At 40.4% G+C, this 18,281-nt stretch overlaps 1 protein-coding gene across 2 annotated transcripts; it reads left to right on the top strand.

The window, feature by feature from the left end:
- Positions 1-1,022: 1,022 nt before the first annotated feature.
- LOC119025601 (signal transducer and activator of transcription 4-like) lies at positions 1,023-17,671 on the top strand. 2 transcript variants are annotated; one of them, XM_037109306.1, is made up of 24 exons: positions 1,023-1,179; positions 1,299-1,427; positions 3,543-3,678; positions 8,562-8,660; positions 9,223-9,315; positions 9,414-9,492; positions 9,627-9,712; positions 9,834-9,985; positions 10,620-10,778; positions 11,111-11,203; positions 11,825-11,884; positions 12,060-12,080; positions 12,820-12,910; positions 13,221-13,265; positions 13,380-13,463; positions 13,546-13,644; positions 14,437-14,572; positions 14,917-14,969; positions 15,073-15,167; positions 15,539-15,675; positions 15,757-15,948; positions 16,047-16,089; positions 16,542-16,647; positions 16,775-17,671. In XM_037109306.1, the coding sequence occupies exons 2-24, from the start codon at positions 1,300-1,302 to the stop codon at positions 16,796-16,798; spliced, it is 2,211 nt and encodes a 736-aa protein (XP_036965201.1). In that variant the 5' UTR covers positions 1,023-1,179; position 1,299; the 3' UTR covers positions 16,799-17,671. The 2 variants fall into 2 exon arrangements, with proteins under 2 accessions (XP_036965201.1, XP_036965200.1); XM_037109305.1 differs by having other exon boundaries at positions 12,817-12,910.
- Positions 17,672-18,281: the final 610 nt, after the last annotated feature.

Genomic DNA, 18,281 nt, shown 5'->3' with positions numbered 1-18,281 from the left:
GTCTTCAATTGGGTTAAAATATTATTAACTTTTAAACATTTATCGCTCAAAAATCAATCAAGTTAGCTGAACTCCAGAACCTTAACAACAGATCATTGAGGGAACATTACCTACCTAAAGGTTCTGTCAAGGTTTCTCAACATTTACCAACATTTATTTACAACTTTCAAGGAATTTTCCCTAAATGCTCTTTTAAGGTTTGACAAAAAAACAATCCTCACAGAACATTCAGGGAATGTTCCCTAAGAGTCGTCTAACTCTTGAGGGAACAATTTCTAAATACTTTTTCACAAAGAGCTTTCAAAACAATCATAAAATGTTCTTTAAAGGTGGCTAACAAACAAACCCTCAGGGAACCTTGAAGGAATTGTTCCCTGAAGGTTTTCTTGGAGCATTTTTTTTGTGAAACCTTAAAACCTTTTAGGGAACGTTTCCTGAAGGTTCCCCTCGTGTTAAGGTTTAATTCATGTAACTGTTTTTATGTTTGTTTTTAGTCTTTGGTTCTTTTTAATATAATCTTTGGGAGATGTTCCCTGAAGGATCTGTGGGGGCTGCGTTTGTTTAACCTTTAGAGGTTCTTTCAACGTTTCACAAACATCACACTCACAGAACTTTCAGGGATTGTTCCCTAAAGGTTCTTTAAAGGTTTGATACCTTCAGTGAACATTTTCTGAAGGCTCTTTTTTTTTTAAAAAGCAATACAAAGTCAATGAACAAAACAATACAAATAAATACATAAATTCAGTTAAATGAATAAAATCCCAGCACTAAAGTTACCTTTAGTTAACCTTGAGGGAACAGTTTGATTGACAGGTGAAACAAACAAACCAAAACAATCTGCACACTGATTGATGTATGATGACATCACTGTGAATCAACATTTCTTTTAAAAAGTGAGCAACAGGAAGTAATAACAAACAGTGACACATTACCAGTAAAAGGCACCTTATTCCCGTGAGCGAGTGTGTGTGTGTGTGTGTGTGTGTGTGTGTGTGTGTGTGTGTGTGTGTGTGTGTCTGTGTGCAGTGATTGGATGAGGTGTGTTTCTGAGTACCTGCCCACTGAGAGTAAATTAGGTCGCTTCCTGAACCGACTTCCACTATGAAGTGAAAGTCAGAGAGAGAAACAAGTGCACGTGGTGAGTGAGACAGACGAGGCAGCCGAGCACAGAAGACTCAGGTAACCAGCAGAACCAGAACCAGAACCAGACGAGGAAGAACAGCAGCACCAGAACTAACACAGGACCCATATTATACATTACATTTTTTTTTATTCTTCTTCTTCTTCTTGTGTGTCAGCATGAGCCAGTGGAAGCAGATTCAGCAGCTGGAGATCAGACTCCTGGAACATGTGGATTATCTGTATGATGATAACTTCCCCATGGACATCAGACAGGGACTGGCCAGCTGGATCGAGTCCCAGGACTGGTGAGTTCTGACCCGTGTGTGTGTGTGTGTTAATCAAACACACTGATTAATCTTTACTCATGTAAAAGTACAAAAGTAATGGCATAAATATACGTACTGAAAGAAAAAGTCCTCATCATGCACAGTGTCATAATTAATAACAATGTATTTTATATGATTGGATGAAAATTATATTATTATTATTATTATTATTATTATTAAGTGTATCTGCTTAAGTACAATTCCGAGTTACTTGTGCCTCAGCTCAGTATTTCTGTTCTCTGTTACTTTTATACTTCCACTTTTCACTCCAACACATTTATTTGTAAAAACTTTAGTTACTAGTTAATTTGCAGATTACACGCTGCATCAGAGCCAAAGTATTGTAATCTTTTGTTTGTTTGTTTGTTTGTTTAAGCTGATTACATGTAAATATATGTTGAATATACTTTAACTTGTACTTTTGGTACATTTACTGCAAAGAAATTACTTTTGATACAACTCAGAAACTTTAATATTTTTGCTTTTGCTTTGACTTTCACTTTTTACCAAAGACATTTTGCAACATAATGTCTTTACTTTCACTCAAGAACGACTTCTGGACACTGAACATTAGTCAGTTGTTACTTTGCAGATTACATGCTGCATCAGAGTAAGTAGCATGTTTCAAACAATCAGACTGAAAATAAAGAACATTTACTGATTCCAATATCAGAAAAATGCTGAATGTATACACAGTAAATTTATTTATGATTTACTTGTACTTTTGAAACTTAAGTACATTTAATATTAGATACTTTAAGAATTTTACTTGAGTAATATTCGTACTAGTGACTTTAACTTTTACCAAAGTAATATTTTGACACAACATCTTTACTTTTAATTGCACTTACTTAATTATTTAATCTACAAAATGGCATGACTTTTTTTTATAATTATACTTTGTGTTAGTATACTTAACCTGCCAAGTAACTCGTAACTAAAGAAGTCAGACAAATGTGATGGAGTAAAATATTTATTTGCCTCTAAATTTCAGTGGAGTTAAAGTTTAAAGTATCAGTAAATGGAGATACTTAATTACAAGCTCCTCAGAATTACTTCAGTAAATATACTTAGTTACTTCTCATCACTGATGTTTATTTTATTGGAATTTAAATGAGAAGAAACACAGAAAAAAACAACCAAACCACAACAAACACTTAGAGTGAAATGGTTGTAATTCAACAGTTTGTTTTTGGTAATTTGTGTTGATTGAAACAGTTAGAAAACAAAATCACACAGACGTAACTTTCACATCACCCTGTCATATTATACCACCCTGGTTCATGTTTAATTTCAGCAGATCAAATGATTGCGTGTAGGCTTCAGTGTGAAGGAAACAAACCACAAACTTTTAATCCTCCACTTCCGTAGTGCCTCTCTGCTCAATGTTTTGGTTCTTCCACCCGACCACTTACTGTCAGCAGCTGTTTGTTTGTCACAGAGACGAACCTGTGGTTTCTACCTGCTCGGCACCAGAGTTAGCATGCTAGCTAGCTAGCACGCTAGCTTACGAACATATAGCTGAGCATTTAGCAGGTAGATAGACAGACACTTCAGTCAAGTGTTGGTGGAGAACAAAACCGAGCTAAAATAGAATATTTGACTTCTATTGGTCGAGTGGCCACAGCTGGGCTAGAAATAAATGCTAATGTCGCTCTCATCTTAAATAAAGACAAAATATCAGACTTTTTTTTTGTCTGTCTTGTTTAATTTTCTAGATGTGTAACTGTTGTCCACTAGCACACATGCTAATATCAGTCACCTGTATGCTAGCACCTGTACCAAACATATTACAAACAAGAACATAAGTCAGGCTTTATTACAAACAGCACAGAACAAAAACAACATGACTGTGAGCACCTTTAATGATCTCTCATTACAGAAGTTAAACATTTTTGTACAGTTATCTTTTAGTATGAAAAACTGCACTTATAGAAACTGATCAAAATGTAGCAAGCTAATGTTTAAACGTGTCACATTTTCTACCAATATTTAACTCATAAATTTCCTGATAATTTCTGATAATGTATCTGCCTGATATATATTTTGTATCCTTAATATCGGCCATCATCTTCTTCTTCGTCTGTTTTCCAGGGACACGGCAGCCACCGATGAGTCGATGGCGGCGGTGCTGTTCAGCAACCTGCTGACCCAGCTGGACCGGGTGCGCTCCGACGAGCAGAACTTCCTCCAAAGACACAACATGAAAATCATCCAGCAGCAGCTGCAGGTGGGTCGGCTTCACCTCACAGCCCTCTGGTCAAAGTTACAACAAACAGTACAAAACCCCAAAACGCTTTTTACCTCCTGCCACAAATAACAAAGAGAAGCAGCAGCACACACTGATTTATTTCATTACCTGACATGATAATTTAGTATTTCATGAATGACATAAATGACTCTGATGTTCACAGACACACTCAAACATCAAAGATGAAGCAGAGGAAGTAACAAGGTGAAGGTAGCAACAAACAGAACGATATGACTGCACACCGGATGCTTCAGCATGTTTTTGTCGATTTGTACATTTCAGTAATTTAATGTCGACGTGCAGCAGATTTCATCAGAACAAACTGAACAACATGATAACTGACATGACAACTGTGACATGATTCACAAGTGGTGAGACTGATCATGTTCGCATCATTATTTTAACAGGAAAAACTGGTGATGTTTCATGTTTTACTTACATCTGAAGGAACAACATCTGCAGGTCAGTTTAGGTTCACTTTACTGCAGCTTTCATGAGTCTGGTATCTTATTAAGACTTTTAAGTAATTTTGATTACATTTTGATAAACTGTGCAGCCCGACTAATGGGTTAAAATCTGATAGAACTCGTCTAGTCTACGTACATTGTCATTGAAAAAGAAAAGTTGGATTCATCTTCACTCCTGTTTATCAGCCTGACTGCAGCAGATAAAAGTAAAGATGTTGTGTTACGACATTGATGATCTGGATTCAAGCAAACACACAGACTCGGTATCGGTATCTTAAGGTGAAGATCTTCCACAGATGTTTTTAAACTTTTATTGAAGTTACATTTGTCCCAGATGTTGTAGCGACAGGCGACCAGATGAAACGCACCGTTATCTTGAGAAAAACGCATTAATTTCTCTGAGTTTTATTATTGTAGGAACATCTGCGATAATGACAGCACAACATAAAACAAAGGTCTTGTTGTTTTTTTAACATTTAAAATGCAGAAATCTCACATGTCGTACCTTCAGAAGTCAGAAACTCTTCTCTTCTCTCACAACAGTTGAATGTGAAACTTCAGCATTAAGGAGAAGTCGTTTGGCCTCGGGTGTGTTCACCCGAGGTGAAAGGGAAGTAAAATATAATGGCTGCTTCTATTTTTGGTTTTGTTTTTATCTGCGTTACCTGAGAGAGGCAGCTACTGTTTTTACTGACCTGTGTCTCAAATGTCAAACGAGGAGAGTAAAGGCCGGTGAGTGTTTTGGGGGGGAAACACGTCTCGTTCATGTTACTGTATTCTGGAGGAAACGAATCTCGATGTTCTCGATGTGGTCCAGGAGCTGTGCAGGATGTTTGGTTGAGGTCGGAGCTCAGCACACATATATATTCTGGAAAAGACATATACCTTTGCAGAAAAGAAAAAAAAAAACAACCTTTGTGCGGCTCACGCGCTGCTTCCTGTAGCTCTGAATGTGTCTGAGCATGTGTTGAAGTCAACACTTTCAGAGGAAGCAGCTACTCCGGTGTGGTAGTCGAGCAAGAATGTGGCTTATTGTTGTTGTTGTTGTTGTTGTTGTTGTGATAAGTGAGCGAAAGTCTTGTGTCTTTAATTTTACAATCAAAATTCAAATCTTCAAAATTCCAAATTTGAATCTCTCTAAATTTGTTTTGTCTCGTCACCCACATTCGAGCAGGATCCCTCTCAGGAAAACCCCCCATCTGATGATCTCAATGTGACACATCTGACATTTTGAATTTTGTGATCTTTACCAGACGTTCAACAGAAACGTAATCAAACTGCTGCGACTGACGAAGAGTGAACACCGCGACAGTCGAGCGATAAGCAGCAAAGACGTTTCCACCCCTGGAAAAAAAAAAAAAAAAAAGAAAAAAAATGACACGTCAAAAAAATCATTAGACTATGATGTTGGAACATTTTGTTTTTTCCCAAGAATGAAAAATTCAGTCATTGTCTGGAAAGTGGGCTGAAGTGTCGAAAACAAAAAACAAAAAAACATTTGTGGAGCGTCTCACGGTGCAGCGTTCTCCTCAACAACTGAAGAAACTGTAACACAACTCAGAGGAAACACAAAACGGTTTCATACAGCTGGTTTGATGTGAACCAAGATCCTGTATTGATTTGAAAAAAAAAAGGTTAAAAAAGGTTATTTACACTTTAAGCTGAAATCTTCATGGTAGCTGCTCAACCGCTCGTCTCGGAGTTTCTGGACATTTGGATTTACATCGGACGATTTGTTCAGAAAATCTTCTTTATTCCAACAGCTGCTTCAGTTGTTTAAGAGAATCCTGCAACACTGTTTATCTGTGAAGCTCCAGAAATGTTTCATGGATGCTGAAAGAGACACAGATTTTGGGGCAACGTCGCCTCTTTAGTACGTCGTCTTTCAAAACTACGTTAAACAAAACATCCAAAATACACATTTAGATGTTTATTTGAGCAGATTAACACACAACAAATATTTAGAAAGTGTTGATTCTTGTCAATTCTACAAGCTCTGTAGCTGTGTTATTAAAAAAATGTTAGAAATTTCAATAATATGAACTTTAAAGAGTCTTTCTCAGAGTCTATCTTTAATTTGAAGGTCTTTAAAGAGGGGATTGTTCATACGTCATTTATAGACTGATTTAAAAAACATTTAATTCCTTTTAACATGATGAAATCAGATTATTTTTAATGGGTGTCGACAGTATTTTCTGCTTAATTGAGAGATAATAACAAGATATTAAAATGTCTCTCAAGAAGAAGTTTGAACTCGACTTTATCCAGAATTTCCGTTTGGAGATTTGTGCATTGCAACACGATAACGTCTTGATCAAGATTTCAGAAAACTTACCCCATTTCTTTTCACCTGGAAGTGTAATCAGATATTATAACCTGAGATTACACACATAAATGTGACAAGACTTTGAGTTTCTGCAGTTTATTTTTGTGGGTTTGTGATTAGAAACACTGAGGGAAACCTCGGCGCTGAACGCCGTTGCTGTGATGAAAGTGAGCGTGTGGGTGTTTGTTGATGCATCCTCAGTCATCATCCTGGCAATGATGCTGATGCATGAATACTCGAAGGCGGGAGAGAAAAAAAAAAAGTTTCCTCTTCCCACAGCAGAATTTTTTGGTGCTTTTTCTCAGTGGGCTTCTGAGTGGCACCGTGCAGAAATTGAGAGTTTTGTGGTGAAGTCGGTGCAGCTGTGGAGGCCGGATCGTGGCCGAGGGAAAGTTTCTGCCTGCTTCATATTTAAGATATCATGCTGCTGCAGTCTAGTTTCTATTTTGGAAAAGAAGAAGAAAAAAAAAAAAAGTCCTGTGCTGTGGGCACAGAAACCTTTTTATGTACGGCCATGAATGAAAAGTCTTCTTGATGAGTGACACAGAGTCTTCCATCCGTTCAACATTTTGCATAAAGGTCAGTCCAGTCACAGGAAGCGGCGCTCAGCCGGTCGGTGAGTCCTCTGTGGTTCTGAAGAAGCTCTGACAGGTGCCAGAAAATAACCCTGATGATGTCATAATGATGTCATAGGCGTTATAGTGGCTTGTAGATTGGTGACAGGAAGCCTGAGTTTCAGAGTTTTTTTGAAAGATGTGGTCAAAAGATTTTGCCAGGCAGCAACGGTCTGATGAAGGTTTAAACTTTTTTGGAACTTGACCCAAAGTCGGACGTGTCTGACGTGAATGCCCCGACTTTAAGACCATCTACCTTTTCCAGCAAAGGAAAGTCGGGGAATGAGACTAAAATGAGGAAGAATGAAACTTTAAAACGTTGCCTCGTCTGTTATATTTGTGGTGGTTGCGTAACGGTGGCTGGTACATCAGCAAACCAGCAACTTCTGTGTTCTCTGAGGTAAAACGACTGTTTCTATTAATGGAGTCTGGTGGCTTCAGCGAGAGAGTGATACAGCGACTGTGTCTGATTAAACCAAAATGATTTGTACTCTTAAACACACAGGTCTATTTCTGTAGGTTAACACTTTTTGTCCCCAAGTTTAAAAGCACTGTGCTGTTTGTTTCTGCTGTAAATGACGATCACACCCTTGGAAACGTTCTCCAAGCGTTGTGGTTGAAGTTCCTCGGAAAAACAAATGATTACGCACGTACGAGTGTCAGCTGCCTCGTTTGAGTAGTTTTTGTAATTATGAGATGTTTTAACATGTTAATCTGGATCTGAACTAACTGATCAAAGCAGCGGTCGACCGTTGTTTCTGCATTCTGTGAGCTAAAATTACCGTTTTTGTTAATGGACTCTGGTGGCTTTGACGAGAGACATGTAGTCTGTTTCTGGTTAAACAAAAAGGAAGGATAAGAACATTTATCAGAGTTTTATCAGACACTTCATGAGAACTTTTTGTCGACGGATTACGTTGTCGGCCGTTTCGTGGCTGCAGACTGCGACAACATTTCACACCTATTAGTCATTTAGACAACAAATAATGTTCAGCATGTGCCTTTTATATCCAAACAGCTGCAAAAGACTTAATTACAACTGAATGACATATAATTAAATTATATGTGATCCGCTTCAAATGAGGATCACACCCTCGAAATGTTCTCCAACAGTCATAAATGTTGTGGTTTGAGGCTTTAACGCCTTGGGAAAGAAAACTGGTCCAGCTCTGAGCACCTGTGCACACCTTTGGCCACGTTCCTCCTCCTACACTGTAATGACTTATACGTTTGGTGCTTTTATTTCTCGCCAGAGTCGAGTTGAACTTCATTCCTTTGCCGTGGCACTTCCAGTAAAAATCCTCCCGTCTCTGAGAATCTGTGAAATTTATCGGAGGAGGATTTGTTAAGGAGGACAGTTAAACCTCTCCAGGATGTTTGGTGAAAGGTCGTTGTTGTAATGATTGTTCAACCTGTTTTTGATTCTCCGTCTGCGTGTTCTGTGTGACCCTGCAGGTTAAATACACAACCAACCCCGCCGTCATGGCCAAGGTGATCTCCACCTGCCTGAGGGAGGAGCGCCGTATCCTCTCCAGCGCCTGCATGCAGGAACAGGTTTGTCACATTGTTGTCCTCGCAGGGGAAGTCCCTCTTGTTCCTGAATAACAGCTGCTGCTGGTAAACCAGCGCAGCTACCGGGAACACGCACTGTACGACTCAAACGCCCCCCAACTCTCCCAACCGCTGCTCCCAGAAAAAACAAGGTGGCACGGGGAGAATATTTCAGTTTACAGGAATCGTCCTGCAGTAACTATAAACAAGATAACAGGCAGATAACATAAAGCTGCTCCGCAGACGCTGCAGCTCTTTAATTACGTTCTTACTTTTACTTTTAGTTTCTGTTGAACTGTATATGTTGCAGGTACGATGGCTGATAACAACACAGTTTTTTCCTGAATAAAAAAGACAAAAATGAGGAACAGAAACTCGACCGCTCCTCACAGAATCCTCCAAGATCGTGTGATTTTTATTTAGACATCCTCAGCCGCTGTTTGTTTCTGTCTCTCTTATCTAATCTTACGGACTGACAGTCTTCATTTGATCTGGTATATTTCAAAAACACAGCGAATGAATATTTAGAAGGTTCGGAATAAAAAGTGACTGAACTGTCCAACAGGGTCCTCTGGAGAAATCACTGCAGAGTTCAGTCGCCTTCGAGAGGCAGAAGAACATGGACAACAGAGTCGGGATCATCAGAGGCAGCGTGCAGGTGACAGAAACACAAAGATGTTTAGGGAAATACATTTAAAAAAAAATTACTTTTAAATCCCATGAAATGAACTTAAATCACTGTGTGTGTGTGTCTAGTTGATGGACCAGGCTGTGAAATACATCGAGGACATGCAGGATGACTTTGATTTCCGCTACAAGACGCTTCAGTCTCGAGGTCAGCGACAAAAAAAACCTGTTTACTCAATAAAAACTGTTATTTCTCACTGCCGTGCATAATGATCCACAGCACACTGCACCACCTGACTGTATGATTGTGGTTTCTTGTGCGTGTGTGTGCGTGTGTGTCAGATTCGACAGATAGGAACTCTGACATGATGAAACAGGAAGTGACAAGACTGCAGGAAATGCTCAACAGGCTCGACTTTAAAAGGAAGGTAAGGTTTTTGTATCATCACGCAGAGCTCACGATGAACCTAAAGATATCTCAAAATATCCGGACGATGAAGTCCTCAGTATAGTTTGCACGTCATTGACAATCACAGCTGTTCTTGTCAGGAGATCCTGTCGAAGATGGACGTGGTGGTGAAGGAGATCGACGACCTGATGACCTCTCAGCTCAGCCCCGAGCTGCAGGACTGGAAGCGGAGGCAGCAGATCGCCGCCATCGGCGGTCCGCTGCTCACCGGCCTGGAGCAGCTGCAGGGCTGGTAATGAGCTGAAAGTTTTACCGAAATCAGAACTTTAAGGTCAAACTTTACTTCCTCAAAACATGGACCACCAGATGCAGTCTGTATTATTGTGAGAGGCACATGAGACAACAGCAAGCTAACTTTTGAAAATCACAGCTCCTCCCTTCATGTTTCCCCTCCAGAGCTCCCGCCTGATGAGTACGCTACGTTCAACAAGCTGTCTTAGCTGCTGTAATCTAATAAATACATAAATAAACAGCTGGTAAATGTCACAATCATATAAACACGAGCAGAACAACCATCACAGCCGTCGTTACCGCTGTACCGCAACGTCTAACGTCATGATGGACGTAAACAACCAACATGGCTGTTGTTGGTACTCACCGGCATCCAGCCAGTTTTATTAAACTTTATTTATGCAGCATCTTTAAAAAGAGAGTCTACAGAGTTTACAAGCAGAAGCAGGAAACTCAGGAAGACAATAATACAGAACAAAGACTCAACGGCGGAAACAGAGACGAGGAAGCCGAGTCGAAGATGAGTTCAAACGAGAAGGCAGAACAGAAAATAAATCCCGATCCTGGTTCACTTCTGACGCGACAGCTGGGTCGGCCTCTGCTCTGACCTCCTCCTCCCTCCTCTTCCCTCTCAGGTTCACGCTGACGGCTCAGAGTCTCTTCCAGATCAAGCGGCAGCTGGACAAACTGGGCGAGCTGGTTGTGAAGGTGACCTACGAGTGTGACCCGATCCCTCTGCAGAAGCCTCAGCTGGAGGAGCGGGTCAAATACCACCTCTACCACCTCATCAAGAGGTACCACCAGAACCACACAAGGACAGAGTGTTTAAAGTCTTAGTGAGTTGGTGCTGAAACCAAGACGACTGTGTTCTCATTCTGTAGCTGAAACGTTCCTAATTCTAAGAAAACGGGTAGTTTTTTTTCTTTTTGTCGGCTGTGTAAACACGTGCAGACTGTACATGAGACATGTTAGAGCCGACTTCCTCCTGTACTCGCAGCTCTGACAGCACGTTACACCTTATGGAAGCTACTAGGTGTCGGAGAAGAGACGAAACCACAACCCTTCAAGATGTACAAAGTGATGCGATGAACTGTGTAAATTATTGGAGGTGTGGTTTGTTTCTCAGCTCGTTTGTGGTGGAGAAGCAGCCGTGCATGCCGACACACCCGCAGAAACCCCTCATCATCAAGACCGGAGTACAGTTCACCACCAAAGTCAGGTATCACGACGTGTTTCCACCGGTTCACTCACTGTTAAATCCAAGACTTAAAGGAAGAGTTCACCCAAAACGGAAAGAACAAGTCACGTTGACGTTTTGCAGCCCACAAAACATTTCGCAGCGTTCTCCTAAACGCCTGAAGATGACGGAGACTTGTTTTTAAAAAAAAAGCAATGTGACGTGGCTCCATTCAGCTCACCTGGAATAATACAAACCTACGGAAGCCCAGAGATCCAAAATTAATTTGAAAATACATTATTTAGACCCCTTTTTAAAGTTAAATCTTCAGTGTTGCCGCTAAGATTAGTTATTGTGCACCTCGCATGAAGTGTCTGCACAAGATGGTCACAAGAGTGTAAATAATTTCTTTTCAAATCAATTTGAGATCTCTGGGCTTCCGTAGATTTGGATAAAGTCAGACATTTTATTTTGATGTTTTTTTTTTCCCTACATTTCAACACCGTTCTGCTGTGAAGATCCAGAAATATTTTGTGGACGGCAAAACTTTTAATTTCCGGGTGAATTGTTCCTTTGACTTAAACGATTTCTGACATTTCATCTGTTTTGTTGGTGAAAAACAGTAATAACGTCAGCGGTCTCTCTCTTCCTGATTCCTCTCAGGCTCCTGGTTAAACTTCCAGAGGTGGATTATCAGCTGAAAGTGAAAACAACTTTTGACAAGTGAGAATTTTATATCCAAACTTCTGAAATATACAAACGTACATTTGACTATAACTACATTCAGCCTGTGTGTCTGCGACGCTACGGTCATATTCTTGGGGACTAATCTTTGTGTGTGTGTGTGTGTGTGTGTGTGTGTGTGTGTGTGTGTGTGTGTGTGTGTTTGCGTCTCTAGGGACCTCTCTCCAGGCAGAGTGTGAGTATAAACAGCTTCACTACAGGAAGTTCTGCTCATGTGTAATTTTAGCACTAATAGACGCAGTGAAGCAGTGAAGTCTGCATGTTCGAACAACAGCAGCCGGCAGACATGTTGTTGTCTAAAATTCAGCCTCCAGTTGAGAAGAAAGTTTAAAAAAAAAAACAAAAAAAACAGTTACAATCTCCAGATAACGTTTAAACTTAACATTTCTTTATTCTGCAACTCTTTATTCTGAAAAATACATTTTCCTTTTCACAGCTGACTTTAAAACATCTTTCTCTCTGTCGGCTGTTTTGTTTTAAATCTTCAGTATTTACAGTCTGATTAAATTACTGCAGGACCACAAGTTGTTCACGTTCTCCCACTTTGGTTTACTTTCTACTTATATAGTTGTTACCGTAATCAAAAAAATAAGTTTCTTTATCGTTAAAGAAGTCAGTTTTTATTTGGCACCATCCAGAATAAATAGATATGTTAAATCTGTCCTCCTTCAATGAACCCTGTCAACAGATTTCCTTCTTAATAGTTCCCATTTATTTTCAACTTATTTACATTTATTTTGGAAATCATGAATATATGTACTTAAATCAGGTAAATCGTGGGGAAGTCCTCTCATTCGGATCATCGCGCTCTTGATCCGTATAATCTAAAGACGCACAGCGTTTTCGTAGAAACCGTTCAAAGTCGACAAATCCACGAGGCGTCTGTGTTTTATCTTCTTCTCTTACTTCAGAAGTCGTCAGTTTTTCATCCTGACCAACAACACTAAAGTCATGGACATCGAGGACTATTCAAACGGCTGCCTGTCCGTCGAGTTCAGACACCTGGTGAGACAAAGTTTCATCTTATAACAGCGTAATATCTGTTATTTATTGTTCTGAAAGAGGATAAATAGTTTCTTGTTTTTATGTGATGAGTTTGTATGAAAGTTTCTTGTTATAAAGAGACAAAAAAAAACCATCCTCTCTATATAATGAGCATGTTTGATTTTAGATACCTGATTAAAAATACCTGCTGACTTTTACTAATGTAGGACTGTGTAGACTGTGGTTTTACTATCTTCACTTCCGTAAGAGTTCTGAGTATTTCTTCCTCCACGCGCTGACCTCCGGCTGACGCTGAGTTTGTGTTTTACAGCAGCTGAAAGAAAAGAAATATATCAACGGCACGAAGGGGAACGAGGTGAGAGAGCAGTGCTGTCTTATTCTGAACGCTGCTGTCATTTAGTTGTTTTATCTTATTTATTATATTCTGAACAAAAACAACAACCCTGATACTGATGTTTGTGTTTTTCAGGGTTTACTCTCTGTGACTGAGGAACTTCACTCGCTCAGCTTTGAGGCTTGTTTCACAGTTCAGGGTCTCACCATCGATCTAGAGGTCAGAGGCCGCGGATTTTAACTTGTCTGTTGTTGTTGTTGTTGTTGTTGTTGTTGTTTACTGTTTGTGTAACTTCTTGCAGACGTGTTCTCTGCCTCTGGTGGTCATCTCTAACGTGAGCCAGCTGCCGGGAGGCTGGGCGTCCGTCATGTGGTACAACCTCCTGACTGACGAGCCGAGGGTGAGCGAACACACACTGCCGCAAAAAACTTGTTTGTTTGTTTGTTTGTTTACATCCAGATACCACTGAGGACGTATCCTCGTCACAATCTCATTAACAAGAGCTGCGTACGCTCAGTTTCTAGTTTATTAGACACATCAACCAATAAATCCAACCTTGATGGATGCTGAGTTTTTAGGGAAAAAAACAAGGCCTTGAAAGTTTTTGACACAGTTGGTCATTGAGAGTGCTTGAATTCATGTATTTTGCGCGAGAATAGAAAATGAAGTTCTTTTGAAGTTTTTCTCATTTTTGCTGTGAACTTTCATAAAGATTGTAGTGTTGTAAGATCCTTGAATTTTGCCTGAAATGTGCTTGAATTTTCCTTTCCTTTGGTGTTTTATATGTTCTTGTTTAAATGTCAAAGTCTGAACCAACAGAAGCCCCTCTCTCCTGCATAAAACAGTGCTCCACAAACGCCTCGTCAGTAGCCCCGCCTTTAGTTCTGTGACTTTGTGACATCACATTACATCACCATGTCATACGTTTGCATAATTTATGCCTAACAGCTAGTTTGGCTTGTTGGAACTGATTTAAACTGGACAATCTGAGAAAACTGATGTTTGTTGAGCAGTAAAACGTGAAAATGTATTTGAGAAGTCGCCCAAAATAAAGTTATGAAACAGAACGTGTCTGATTTTTGAGCGTGTAGTTTGTGGTACGGTTTAGTTGAATTGCTTTGACATTAAAGCGTGTTCTCAGAAACCACTTCACCGCCCCACTTCCTTCCTCTTACTCTTTTTTCCTCCCCAGAACTTGGCGTTCTTTGGTAACCCGCCTCGGGCCACGTGGAGCCAGCTCTCCGAGGTGCTCAGCTGGCAGTTCTCCACCTTCGCCGGTCAAGGCCTCAACAAGGACCAGCTGAGCATGCTGGGAGAAAAGCTGCTCGGTATGTTTAACTCGAACTGTATCCATCGCGAGCAAAAACAGCCTGTTTTCAGCTTTGTGACGATGCTTTTTTCCAGCTGATCAGGAGGATTTTTTAAGAGTTCATCCTTCAGTTTATCACAAACATTCAACATCAACGCAGCTGGAGATTCATACGTTAGAAAAACTAATCAGAAAAGTAACTTAGGATGTCAGAAAATGTGTAAAAAAAAAAAGCACATTTGCCTCTGGGATGTCATGGAGTATAAAGTTACATGAAGCAGAAATACTCAAGTAAAGTAAAAGTACCTTGAACGTGAGTGCTTTGGTGCAGTTCTTTATGTTTTTTACTGCATGTGGTTGCAGGTCAACACGCCTCCTGCAGCGACTATCAAGTGTCCTGGTCCAAGTTCTCCAAGGTACGTTTGTGCCATCTAGCGGCCACTGAGAAATCATGTCCTGTGGCTCGTCCTCGCTGTCTTATCTGAGTATTCATTGTACCGTCTCCACGTCTTCCTCAAGGAGAATATCCCAGGAAAGCCGTTCAGTTTCTGGATGTGGCTCGACTCGATCCTGGAGCTCATCAAGAAACACCTGCTGCCGGTCTGGAACGAGAAGTGAGACTTTAATTATGTCGTTAATGTTTTATTTCTCTGAGTTTAAACAAGTGTTTCTGAAAAAAAAAAAAAAAAGCTTGTTGCTCCTCAGGGATGTTTTAAATCTGTTTTCACTAACCCTAACCCTACAAAAGTTAAAGGAATAGTTTGACTTTTTGGAAAATATCCTTAATAATTTAGATTTGTAACACATTTAAGAGAAAACTGATGTTTTGGGTTGAATCAGAAACACATTTGACACATAAAATGAACATTTAAAGAGCGTCGGATGCTCAACTGGACTGAAGAAGCAACGGAAGATTAAACATGCCGTCGGTGGACTCTTGTTATTTGACTTGTCTGATTAACTGTATCCTCCTCCATCCTCGCAGCTACATCATGGGCTTTGTGAGCAAAGAGACGGAGCGGACTCTGCTGAAGGACCGAGAGCCGGGAACGTTCCTGCTACGCTTCAGTGAGAGTCACCTCGGAGGAATCACCTTCACCTGGGTGGAGCACAAGGACAACGGTGAGGTCTCCCATTCACCAAGTTATGTTCCTGGCTCGTTGACGTTACTTGACAGTCACTGACGCCGACTTCCTCCTACAGGAGAGGTGAAGTTCAACTCCGTGGAGCCTTACACTAAAAGCCGGCTCAGCGCTCTCCCGTTCGCCGACATCATCCGGGACTACAAAGTGATCTCAGACGGCGTCGTCCCGGAGAACCCGCTCAAGTTCCTCTACCCCGACATCCCCAAAGACGAGGCGTTCGGACGGCTTTACAACTGTCAGCCGAGCAAAGGTGAGAAAGAAAAAAAACCATCTTCATTCAGACTTCATGTTTTTTTTTTTTCAGTGCTTCTGTTGGATCTCTAACTCTGAATTCTGTTTGATTTACAGTCCATCCGTACATCCCGTCACACCTGATCCCAATCTCTGTGCAGTGAGTTGATTTCAAGATCTCAACTTAACTTGTTATTAAAGGTCCAGTGTGTTAGTCACAGTAGCCCAGAGGGGACAAAACAAACACTTAATGTGTCTCAATTCAGGGTCTGTGTACTCTGAACCCTGAATTGAGACACAGCAACTGACTCCTGAGAGGGTTTTTTTGAGTGGGTGAGTGTTGAGTTGGTTGCAACCTGCAGCCTCACTACTTGATGCCACTAAATCCTGCACACCGGACCTTTAAAGTTATTTTTCTGGTGAACTTTGCATCACAAATGCATCAAACTGAAGTAACAAGCCTGTTTTGAAACTGCAAGGAGGAGAAAGTTCAGATATTTGTGCTCAGATCTCGGGATTGATAGATAATTAGACAACTGAAACATTTTTTAGAAAACCAGCTCGTAACATTCTGTTCCTTCATGTTTTATCTTCGTCTCTCTGACGTCTCAGCCCCGACGCGAGCAGCACTCCGCTGTCTTGTCGGTCTCCGGAGCCTCCGATGACTCCCGGAGAGTTCAACATGCTCAACGAACACCTGTGCTTCGACCTCGACACCGTGAGTCTGCTGCCAATAATCTGCATTTTGACCCATGAAATGATATAAGACGACACATTTTTCTGCCTCTTACGCCACTGACGTCTCGGTTCTGCTGACGATGTTGTTCTCTTTTCTTGTTTCACAGATGAGTTCTCCATATTCAGACTAAGGCTCCTCGAATGTTTCCCGACAGATTTTCATTCTGACCTCTTGATTGTAATGAAGCAGAATCTGCTGTCTTTGTGTCTTTATTGGATTCATGAACTGAGCTGTTGTTCACTGTTTTTTTTAATTATATATATTCACATCTGTTCTAAAAAAGAATGTTTCATTTGTTTTTGAAGTTGGTTCTGAGTTTGTTTTATTGTACCTGTTTACTGGTTTCCTACGCAGCCTGTATTGTATATAAAACACTTTAGCACATGTTTATTTTGCCTGCTGTTGAAACGTGATTGTAATTTCTGCATCACTCGTCTCAATCTTCAACCATTCAGTCTCTCATCGTCAGCTCACCTGCCACCTGCGGCCCACAGTGAGGCAGCAGATGTTCACAGAGCTTTTATTTTGGAGGCAGCCGGAAGTAAATCTCGCCTGCAGCTGGATGACGCGCCTGTTCTGAGTTTGTCGAGAGTCACGTGACTCCCGGAGAGTCTGAAGTGGTGCATGAGGAAATATTCCTATGAGGAAATAAAGCAGAGCCTCTCTGAACTCTCAACAAGCTGCAGATCATTCATGAGTCATTATTTGGCAAGATAAGTATATTCATACAGCACTGTTTAGACATTTCAAAGTGCTTTACACAGACAAAGAAAAGCATTAAAATAAGACGTTAAAACATGAAGAAAATGTTAGAAATGCATCTTAAAAACATGCAAAAAAGAAAAATATACTGATTAAAAGACTTCAGGTATTCAGGAAGGTTGTTCAACAGGTGAGGAGCGTAAAATCTAAAAGCTGCAGCTTCTTACTTTGGTTTTGATCCTGGGAAACTGTTCCAGGACACCTGACGGGTCTGGATGCTTCGTAACAAGAGATGTATTCAGGTCCAAGATCCTTTAGTGCTTTTTAGACAAGTAATAAGAGCTTTAAATCTACATATTAACACACAGGAAGTGAGTGCAGTGATCTAAAGGTCTGCTTGGACAGAAATCCCTTAATTCTTGCTTTGTTTTTGAGGTGGCAGAAGTCGTAATTCAGATCTAGCTCCACAAATACACCAAGATCTCTGGCTTGAAACAATAATCTCAGTCATTTAATTAGTCTTTTTACATTTGAAGCACTGATCACATGTGAAATATTGCAAGAAGCCTCAATTTTCATGCATTTCCTGCACTGTGCAAAGCCTGATGCATTCCAATACAACACCCCTGTATTCAGTGTAAAACAACAGGAATACATTTGTTTTGAGGTACATTAATAAAAAAAGAAGCTTTTCTAAAATTCTTACTGAGGCATGAAGACACATCAAGAGACGGACTAACACATTGCTGGTTTTGGTCTTTTCATGATTTGCTGACAATAAGATAAGAAAAAGACTTCAGAACTACGCCTGTCTCGTCCTCAGTGTGTGTTTTATCATCTAAAAACTGCTTAAGAATAATATAGTGGTTGACGAAACACATGATCAAAGTTAGAGCTGCAACAATAAGACT

The sequence above is a fragment of the Acanthopagrus latus genome, chromosome 9 (genome assembly GCF_904848185.1).
Source record: "Acanthopagrus latus isolate v.2019 chromosome 9, fAcaLat1.1, whole genome shotgun sequence".
NCBI classification, from domain to species: Eukaryota; Metazoa; Chordata; class Actinopteri; order Spariformes; family Sparidae; genus Acanthopagrus; species Acanthopagrus latus.
The sequence above is the reverse complement of the archived record's forward strand: the minus strand, read 5'-3'. Positions and strand labels throughout refer to the sequence as shown.